The 10,682-nt window shown below is 43.3% G+C and overlaps 1 protein-coding gene across 1 annotated transcript in view; it reads left to right on the top strand.

Annotated features, from left to right (window-relative positions):
* The first annotated feature begins 254 nt into the window (after nucleotides 1-254).
* The window catches only part of DNAH11 (dynein axonemal heavy chain 11), a 317,894-nt gene continuing 307,466 nt past the window's right edge, over nucleotides 255-10,682 (top strand). The window contains exons 1-2 of the mRNA XM_079931174.1: nucleotides 255-1,117; nucleotides 2,454-2,597. Of these exons, the coding sequence (XP_079787300.1) occupies nucleotides 767-1,117; nucleotides 2,454-2,597 (495 nt within the window). The 5' untranslated portion in view covers nucleotides 255-766. The remainder of the gene's footprint in view (nucleotides 1,118-2,453; nucleotides 2,598-10,682) is intronic.

Here is a 10,682-nt window from a genome sequence, read left to right as displayed (position 1 = left end):
CATCCCAGTAAGTGGCAGGTGAGGTTCAGAATCAGGATTTTGAATACCTAGATCTTGGATTGCCACAACTAGGAAAGCTGAATTGTAGTGTTGGCTCTTTTCTGGAAACATTCTAACAGCTACGGGCAAGGGAAATTAAAAGCCCTCGACGCGAGTCCTGAATCCCGGTTCCACCATCTCCTTGTTGCTTAGTCACTTTGTGACTTAGTTTCTTTGCTCATTAAATAAGCTGACCAGTCGAAGCCCTGCCTTTCTAGGTATTAAATAAAATAATCAAGGGGATGGACTTAGCACGGAGCTCAGCACAACCCAGCACTGCTCAAAACACAGCAGTTAATCAATACTGGGTTGCCATTCTCCCTTCCCGGGAGCCCCAAGATGTCCAGTGTGCCAGGGCGTCAGAGGGCAGCGGACGAGGCCATCGAGTGGCTCATGCCGGTCGAGGGCACGCTCCTCCCCTCCAGAAAGCTGCTCCACTCGGCTCTCACTCCGCCCACAGAGGGCCGGGGCGGGGACGCCGTTCCCCTGGAAACGGGACGCGGCGGCTCAAGACTCGCCAGAGCCCTGGCGCGTTGCGCTCGCATTGCGCGCAGACGCCGGCTGCCAAGTGGGAGCAGGTGTGGGACTAGCGGCCGCGCTCCCGGTGATCGCTGGAGGAGGTGGGCGCCTCTCGGAGCGCGAGTGTGGAGGTGGCCTCGCCTACCCGGAGCTGGGCAGGGGCGCGCGCGTGGAGCCGGCCAGCCCCGCGTCCCCTCAGACGTGCTGGATGGCAGCCCAGGTGGCAGCCCGGGAGGCGGGAGGCTTCCGGGAAGTCCCGACCCTTCGCCTAACCCCGGGCGCCGGCCCGGAGGCGGCGGGCCTAGTGGAGTATGAAGAGGAGGACGAAGACGAGGAGGTGGCGGCGGCCAGGAGAGCGCGGACTTTCGCCCAGGACGCGCGGGTGCGCTTCGTCGGCGGCCGTCTGGAGCAGATGCTGGGGCTCCCGGAGGAGAAATGGAGCCAGCATTTGGAGAGCGAGGACAAGCGGCAGGTCCTGGGGGAGTTTCTGGAGAGCCCCAGCCCCGCCTGCCTTGTGTTCAGCGTCGACGCCTTGGAGCGGCTCGCGGCGTCCCAACAGGTAAGGGGCGACGGGCGAGGGAACCAGGTCACGCCTCCCGCCCAGCCTGACGGACACTTGAGCGGGACAGGCCAGTTGTGCTTCCTTGGGTTCTCTCGGGGCACACATGAGGGCGCTTTAAAAAACTTCAATCAAGTGCCTGCCGAGAGTCCGCAGGGCCCACGTGTGCCCACTCTGCTGTTAAGTGGTTGTTGGTTAGTTTTCTAGAAGGTCAGCCTTTGGGCCTGCTTCACCCGGATAAAGCAGGAAAAGCAGCGCGTCCTTCAGCTGCCTGGGCGTGAGGCGCGAGGTGAGTTCTCTTTGCCAGATAACTTTCCTTTAAATCGCTCTTGTGTCACTCCGGAGCCAAATGTGGTGTTTGGCGGAGCCCAAATAACTTGTCATGGCTCAGTCTGCCTGTCTAGCACACTTCATCCCAACGAATAATACTTAGGACTCCTTTTAAAAAAGAATTGCCCGGAAATCTGCGCTCAGGACAGTTCTCTCTCCCTCTCCCTCCCCACTCCCTTTTCTCTTCCTTTTTTTTTTTTTTTTCTTTTACCTTTTTAAATCTAGACTTCTTGTACACTTGAGGGTTAACGTATCACCTACGATCACGGCATTTATACTTAAAGAGTTTGCGAAGACTTTGGAGCAAGATTTACAATTTTGAGATGCCTCACTGTCAGTGTTGTAAAGTGATGCCATCATCACTAGATGTGGTCGTAATAATGGCGGGGAAATAGGGACCCAAAGAAAGAGAGTAACTGGAGTTAGCCTTAGGGTTTTGTGAGTTCTGAATTGTTTTTGTTTTGCTACTGTCCTAATTTTAAAAGTTTGTCAGTGGAGTGGACAAGAACAGTTTAGTATCACTTAAACAGTCATGATATCTGAAGAAATGACTTGATAGTTATGGAAATGTTAGAATATCTGATTAAACACTGCTTTGAGTATAGAAATACAATTTAACCTCTTGGTCTTTATCTCGGTTTGGCCTACTTCTGAACAAGAAAATGTTACACAAAAGAATAACCTTTGCTAAGATGGAAACATTCTAATTTCTTCCTGTATTTGTTTAATTATGAGACTTTATGGTATATGATGATCCTAATTGACATGCTTTTGAAAGGACATTCCACACCAATAATACTGTGAAATTAACATTATAAAAGAACAAAGAAAATTGTATAAACTTTGCAGAAGAGCAGTGGAGCAATCTTATTTATAAAGGTAGGTAAGATGCCAGGTTTTGTTTCGTATGCTAGCAATCTACTTACAAGTTAGATACAGCAAATCCTGCTTGTTAACATGGAAGCTACATTGTGGACTTAAAATAATTATGTTACTCTTGTTTCAGATTCCAAGAGATGCAAAACATAAACTTGTTTATATTGCCAAGAAGAGTACTGAAAACATTGGAGTAAATGATTTCTCTCAAACAGTTTTATTTGGAGAGTTACCTGCCTCATCCGTTGGACATGTAACTGCTTTCCTAGACGAGGTACTGGTCTATCCTTAATATTTTAATCTTTCATTTATCTTTATGACACTTGGAATTATTCAGGACAACTGTGGCTATTAAAAAGAGAATTTTTAGAAGCCAGTCATCTCATTAGCCAGGTGGATGGAAAATGATAGTATTTAGACTGTTCCTGAAATGAGCTGTTATTGATGCTAATGTTCAACAGGTGGTTAATTTGCAGGATCCTCCTTTTCCTCTCTTTCTAAATAATGGAAGGAAATTAAAAAGCAGCTTGAATTGAATAGGCTCCTGTACTTAGCTATAGGTATTAAACTTCATGTTCAGAGTAGAGACAAATTTACCCTTTGGAAAGGGGTATTATCAGTTTTTCAGATTCCTGTTAGTTTCTAAGTGCACTCATGTTAGATAATGGGAAAGGGTAATGGAAATAATGTATTAGGAATGACTGCCTTAAAATTCCTCTTTCTCTCCCCTTAAGTCAGAGAAATGCTCTCTAAACCTGTGTTACTGGCACTCTAATGTGCATTAGAACCACCTAGGGATTTTGTTAAAGGCAAACTGATAAATTAGGTTTGGAGTAGGGCTGAAATTCTAGATTTCTAACCTGGTGCTGATGCTGTTTGTTCATGAACCAGCTTTGAGGAGCAACCTGCCAAATAACTAGGTTTGAAAGAACCAGAGCAGTGGTTCTCAAACTTTGCTGAACATTTGGACCACCTGGGGAACTAACATGCCTCGGCCCAGGTCACACCTCTTACCAATTAAATTAGAATGTCTGGGGGCGGGTGGGAGCCAGGCTGCAGTAGTTGTTAAAGATCTCCAGGTGACTCTAATGCACCCCAAACTCTGGGAAACACTGGGTTAGTATCGCTAAACCAGATTTCAGTAGCCAAAGCAGTCTTGCCAACGCCAATATTTAACATAGGAATAATTGCCAACATACTTTTTACTAATGATTTGTCAGTCTCCATCTTTCACACCTCTTCTCCTTCCTGAGTCTCTTCTGCTGTCTTCTTGAAAGGAGGTGTTTTCTTGCGATCTCTGGGCTAACTAAAGCTTCTGTCCCCCAACTTCAGTTCTACCTTGGTTTCACTCCTCTTCTGTTGAATTTACATGGTTTTAGTTGATTTCATGGAGTTAACTAGGAAGAGTTTTCTATCTTCAGCACTTGAGACAGTTTTCGGTATGTAGCAGGTGTTCAAGAGATTTTTATTGAACTGAATCTGATGACAGGATTTCACATGGTATGTGAATGACCTTTGGTCCTGTGAATCCAGGCTGCCATCAGCTGGCCTTGGAAGGGCAAGGCAGCACTCTTCATTGGAATTCTCACTCTGTCTGTGTACGGTGACAGAAGATACAAAACCTTTCCCAATTCATCGGAATTTACCTCAATACCAGGGTCTGCACAGCCCTCTGAAAAGTTTAAGTGAAAGAGAGTAAGCTGTCCCTGAGCACATCTATAGAAGGCACAGAACATTCAGAACCTCACGGGTTTAACAGGTTTGGAAGATTCTCATTTATTTAATTATGCTTGAGGATATGAGCATTGGGAGGAAAAAAGTGAGGACATCACGCTCAAGATGTCACTTGGGTTTCTTTATGGACAAGGCTTAAATTCAGAATGAAGGGGCCCTAAGGCAAGACTATAGATTTTTAGATAAAAAAAATGTTCAAGGCTTGTCTTTGCTTAGTATCCACAGTGGCTCACATAATTGGCTAATTAACTGTGGCTTACGATGTTTGAAGGACTCCCAAACTTTTCTCTCCAGGCAAGATCTCTCTTCCAAATTCCAAAAAGCTCCATATGCCTTCCTGACATTCCACTTGGTGTGCAATAGACATTTCATACTTAACATTCCAAGTTGAGCTGATGTTCCCCACCCTGTGCTGTTTGGAATTATTCCCAGAATAATGGATGTGAACTCCATCCTTCCAGATGCCCAAACCAGAAAAACCTCCTAGTCAGCCCTGACTCTTGGCTTTGTCTCACACTTTATATCCATTTTGTCAGGAAATCTTGCAAGTTCTGCCTTCAAACATACCCAGAATCAGTTCCCCTCTCCCCTCCATTGCTACCACCCTGGTCCAGCTCACCATTATCTCTCACCTGTGTTAATACATCAGCCTCTTAATTGGTTTTTCTGCTCCTATATGACTCCCATCTAGAACCTATTCCCAACACAGCAGCTAGAGTGATCCTTGTTGAAACACGAGAAAACATGTCACTTTCTGCTCAGACCCTGCACTGGTTCTCCTTTTACTCAGAGTAAGGGCCCAAGAGCTTATAGCAGTCTAGACTTTGCATTGTTTCTCGCTGTGGATCAACAGTATCAGCATTAGCTGGAAGCTTGTTAAAACTGTAGAATCTCAGGCCCCGCCCCAGAGCCGCTAAATCAGGACCAAGAAGCACAGGTGATTCTTAGGATTGTTAAAGGATGAAAGCATGGGTTCGAATTCTCTGTGACCTCCCCATGACCTCTCAACTCAGTTGCTAACTCATGGCTTCCTTGCATTTCCTTAATTGTCTCAGGCACACAGGTGCCCCAGGGCCTTTGCTCTTGCCATTTCTTCATCTTCCCCAGAATCCACTCAGCCAACCCCTTCATGTCTTGCAAGTCTTTTTTGCTCAAATATCTATTTTCCGTGAAGCCACCCTCCAGGTAAGCAGGGATCTTTGAAGGTCAGGGACTTAGGGTCAGGCAAGTGAGATACCCACTTCAAGAACAAAACTTCCAGAGAGGTGGAGAGAAACAAAAACAACCCAGTAATCAAGAGGAGTAATAATTTAAGGCAGTATTATTATTACTATTTTGGCTGTGCCACGCAGCTTACAGAATCTTAGTTCCCCAATCAGGTATTAAATCTGGGCCCTCTGCAGTGAAAACACAGAGTCCTAGCTACTGGACCCACCGGGGAATTCCCAAACGCAGTATTTTAAAAAATAAAAACTAATGCAGAAAAAAATCAGCACTTGAAGTAAAAGTAGGATCACTAATAGTGCCATGCCAAGTCATGTTAGAGGCTGAGGCAAAAGGTCAGTAATACTCATCCTGTCTTTACTCAAAAATGTTGATACTTTATTCATCATTTTTGGATTAGCTTTTACTTTAAAAATATTCATCTCAATTATTGAGGTTTGTTGGGTTTTATTTTTGATGCCCTCTTATGCTCCAAAGTGAGTGCCTTACTTGCCTTACAGTAGTCCCAGCTCTTAATCTTCGTTGCTCACTGATGAGTCCCAAACACGCAAGACTCTGCCTGACACATAGTACGATCTAAGTAAGTACTTGTTAAACGAATGAAGGTTAAATAAGGGCTAAGGATAGCCTGTTCTTATAAGAGACAAAACACTGAAGCTGCAAGATATTTCGTTAGAGAAAAAGCATTTGGTGTACGATCTCTGCTATCTCCATTTGAATTTTTTGGACCTTTATATGAAAAGGACACTTTGTGGGAAATTGTATGCTAACTAAGCCCATAGTTGTCGTTTGTTCATTTAATCAGAACTTAATGAATATCTGCTTGGTGCCAGTGACTGAACACACCTGGCAATTAGGACGATCCTGCCATCGGAAAGCATGCCGTGTGAGCCAATAGTGATATGATGTGGTGGACGTAGTGGTTTTAGCAGGATGCTGTGGCACCTGCAGGGTTGGCAGGGAAGGTGGGGAGTCTCAGATAGGATGATTGTAGGTCTTGGTTTGCTTGGGGGCGGTTCCACTTTCCTCCTGTTACAGATCAGTTAACATCTGCTCATTTTTATTGCTTGTTTTTATTCTCTAAAGCATCCTCAGTTGTATGGTAAGTTACTTGGTCCCCATAGTGTCGAAGGACAGGAGCAATAGCTAGATGTAGGTGAGGGAAGAAGGGAGAAGCAGTGCAAAGGCACAGAGGTGAGGAAATGCAGATTGCATTTTTATTTATTATTATTTTTTTTTGCGGTACGCGGGCCTCTCACTGTTGTGGCCTCTACCGTTGCGGAGCACAGGCTCCGGACGCGCAGGCTCAGCGGCCATGGCTCACGGGCCTAGCAGCTCCGCGGCATGTGGGATCTTCCTGGACCGGGGCACGAACCCGTGTCCCCTGCATCGGCAGGTGGACTCTCAACCACTGCGCCACCAGGGAAGCCCTATTTTTTATTTTTTTGCCGTACGCGGGCCTCTCGCTGTTGTGGCCTCTCTCGTTGCGGAGCACAGGCTCCGGACGCGCAGGCTCAGCGGCCATGGCTCACGGGCCCAGCCGCTCCGCGGCATGTGGGATCTTTCCGGACCGGAGCACGAACCTGTGTCCCCTGCGTCGGCAGGCAGACTCTCAACCACTGCGCCACCAGGGAAGCCCCAGATTGCATTTTTAAAAATGGACTGCATTAATACGTTTAGATTGGGGAAGAAGAGCTGGAGGGTGGTGAGAAACAAAGCTGGAGAGGCTGATTAGAAAATTAACACCTATGTAACTTTTTCATCCAATGGTTGCCACCAAAGCCGGTTGTCAAACTCATATCCGTGTGTTTACTGGAAGATGGTAGCAGTAAGGCATGTTCTGTGAAGGTTTTTATCAGGACAGGCTTCAGTGGAAAGTTTTGAAATCAAATGGTCATTTATGACTTGCATTCCAAGCTAAACACTTCTGTCTTTCTGGGTACTTTGTATATGAAGAAGAAAAACATTTAGTGCAAGGATTGGTGAATTGGTGACTCAATCAAGGAGCGAGGAGGGACTGTGTTATTGAGGTAGTGATTGGAATGAAAAGGATTGAGGTAGTTTTCCAGTGCTATGGTTCTTAACTGGGGTAGAATAAAGAAGGGATGGACCAAGTGTTTGAAAGGAATATGGGGAAGGTCATTTGACTATTTTTTCTCGTTTAATGACCTAATATGCTCTCACTTGTATTCAGTGTTGTATAGTCTTTGAAGTTTGACTCAGATATACAGTGATTAACAGTAATTTATGTTGAGAAGCTGGAACCTCCCAAACTTCTCTCTCCAGCCTTGATCTCTCTCCTGAACTCCAAGCTTAGACTTCCACTGCCCTTACGGACATGGCACTTGCTGTGTAATAGACATCTCAAATCCAGCTTCTCCGAAATTTTACTCCCGATCTGCTGCTCAACATTATTATGTGTCCCTATACATTATTATTTCTAACTCTATTATATAATTAGCAAAAGTATTAAAAATGTCATGTAGTTATTTCCTTAAGTATTATGTTGACCCAAATCTTGAAAGAAACAATAATTGTAAATGCTTATCAAGCCAGAATGAAAGTTATGATTTGGTTTTTGTAGTTAGTGTCTGGGGCCCATTCCTAGACATTTCCGTTTAAGAAGTCTGGCAGAGGACCAGGCTCCTGTACTTTGAAAGTGTTTGTCTCGTAGTAGTCTCTACTGATTTAAGAAGCACTGTAAACAGAAACACTTTTTAAAGAGTGTTTTAAAAAGAGATAAAAGAAAGGTGAGTAAAGAGATTTAAAAAGAGATAAAAGAAAGGTGAGTAAAGAGAACTCTAGCAAAGGCACCATGGCTCTTTTATCTGTACTTGTATATCCCCTAGTAAACATGTCCAAATTATTTTGGTTTAGAGAAAGTTCACGGATTTTTCTTATAAGTCATAAAACCTAGACCAAAAAATTTACAGCTGAAGACAAAACCCCAGGTTAATTGAATTACTTTGTAATACAGCTTGTTGATAACAAGATTTATTGTCATTAAAGAGCACATCCCAGGTCAATTTGTTCTAAATGATGTTCATGGAGTTACTCTTGTTGCTCGCCTAATTGCTCCACAAAGCATGGGGCTCAGAATTTCCTAACAATTTTATCTACAGCTTGTGACACAAATATTTAATTTTAAAAGAAGTTGGCCTCGTCACAGAACAGTAAATAGAGTGAAGGTTTGAAACAGTATCCAGTAAATTAGAAACGTTGAAGAACCAGAATTATCCTCAACCCTGACTTTTAGAAAAAGCTGTTGCTATTGGGAATTTAATCTAGAAAGCAGTTTTTCAGTGGATCAGTGCATGTTTAGCCCAGTAAGACTAAACTGTTCAGTCTGGTTTCCAAAGCTCTTTATGAACCTTCCCAGCATTTCTCACAGCTCCGCCTCTTAGGGGTGCTGGCTCTAGTTTCAGGCAGACCAGACTGGAACTTTCTCAGAACCCTACGCCTGCAGCCCTCAGTGATTTTGCATCAGTGTTCAGTTTTCAGCCTGCCCTGCGTCGTTCATCTTAAAGATTTAAACCAAGTAGCAAGTTTCCTGGCAAGTCTTCCCTAATAACCCTCCTGGCCAGAGATGGGTGTTTCTCCTGTGTTTCCACATGACACAAAAACGTGCCTTTCATGGCAGTTCTGATATCGAGGTACCTAACCCACGGAGCTCATAGAAGACACGCTAGTTCTTTTCTTTTTTAAAATTTATTTTTATTCAAGTATAGTTGATTTACAATGTTGTGTTAATTTCTACTGTACAGCAAAGTGATTCAGTTATATATATATATTTTTTTCATATTCGTTTCCATTATGGTTTATCACAGAATGTTGAATATAGTTCCCTGTGCTATACAGTAGGACCTTGTTGTTTATCCATCCAATATATAATAGTTTGCATCTGCTAACCCCAAACTCCCAGTGCATTCCTCCCCTACACTCCTCCCCTTTGGCAACCACAAGTCTGTTCTCAATGTCTGTGAGTCTGTTTCTGTTTCATAGATAAGTTCATTTGTGTTACATTTTGGATTCCACATATAAGTGATACCATATAGTATGTCTTTCTGATTTACTTCTCTTAGTATGATAATCTCTACGTCCATCCATGTTGCTGCAAATGGCATCATTTCATTCTTTTTTTATAGCTGAGTAGTATTCCATGATATATACCACATCTTTTCTTTTTTTAACATCTTTATTGGAGTATAATTGCTTTACAATGGTATGTTACTTTCTGCTTTATAACAAAGTGAATCCGTTGTACATATACATATGTCCCCATATATCTTCCCTCTTGTGTCTCCCTCCCTCCCACCCTCCCTATCCCACCCCTCTAGGTGGTCACAAAGCACCTAGCTGATCTCACTGTGCTATGAGGCTGCTTCCCACTAGCTATCTATTTTATGTTTGGTAGTATATATATGTCCATGCCACTCTCTCACTTTGTCCCAGCTTACCCTTCCCCCTCCCTGTATCCTCAAGTCCATTCTCTAGTAGGTCTGTGTCTTTATTCCCATCTTGCCCCTAGGTTCTTCATGACCATTTAGTTTTTTAGATTCCATATATATGTGTTAGCATACAGTATTTTTTTTTCTCTCTCTGACTTACTTCACTCTGTATGACAGACTCTAGGTCCATCCACCTCATTACAAATAACTCAATGTCATTTCTTTTTATGGTTGAGTAATATTCCATTGTATATATGTGCCACATCTTCTTTATCCATTCATCTGTCAGTGGACACTTAGGTTGCTTCCATGTCCTGGCTATTGTAAATAGAGCTGCAATGAACATTTTGGTACATGAGTCTTTTTGAATTATGGTATTCTCAGGGTATATGCCCAGTAGTGGGATTACTGGGTCATATGGTAGTTCTATTTTTAGTTTTTTAAGGAACTTCCATACAGTCCTCCATAGTGGCTGTATCAATTTACATTCCCACCAACAGTGCAAGAGGGTTCCCTTCTCTCCACACCCTCTCCAGCATTTAATGTTTGTAGATTTTTTGATGACGGGTTCTGACTGGTGTGAGATGATATCTCATTGAAGTTTTGATTTGCATTTCTCCAATGATTAATGATGTTGAGCATTCTTTCATGTGTTTGTTGGCAATCTGTATATCTTCTTTGGAGAAATGTCTATTTAGGTCTTCTGCCCGTTTTTGGATTGGGTTGTTTGTTTTTTTGATATTGAGCTGCATGAGCTGTTTGTAAATTTTGGAGATTAATCTTTTGTCAGTTGCTTCATTTGCAAATATTTTCTCCCATTCTCAGGGTTGTCTTTTTGTCTTGTTTATGGTTTCCTTTGCCGTGCAAAAGCTTTGAAGTTTCATTAGGTCCCATTTGTTTATTTTTATTTCCATTTCTCTAGGAGGTGGGTCAAAAAGGATCTTGTGGTGATT

This window comes from Stenella coeruleoalba, assembly GCF_951394435.1.
Source record: "Stenella coeruleoalba genome assembly, chromosome: 9".
In the NCBI taxonomy this organism is placed as follows: Eukaryota; Metazoa; Chordata; class Mammalia; order Artiodactyla; family Delphinidae; genus Stenella; species Stenella coeruleoalba.
The sequence above is the reverse complement of the archived record's forward strand: the minus strand, read 5'-3'. Positions and strand labels throughout refer to the sequence as shown.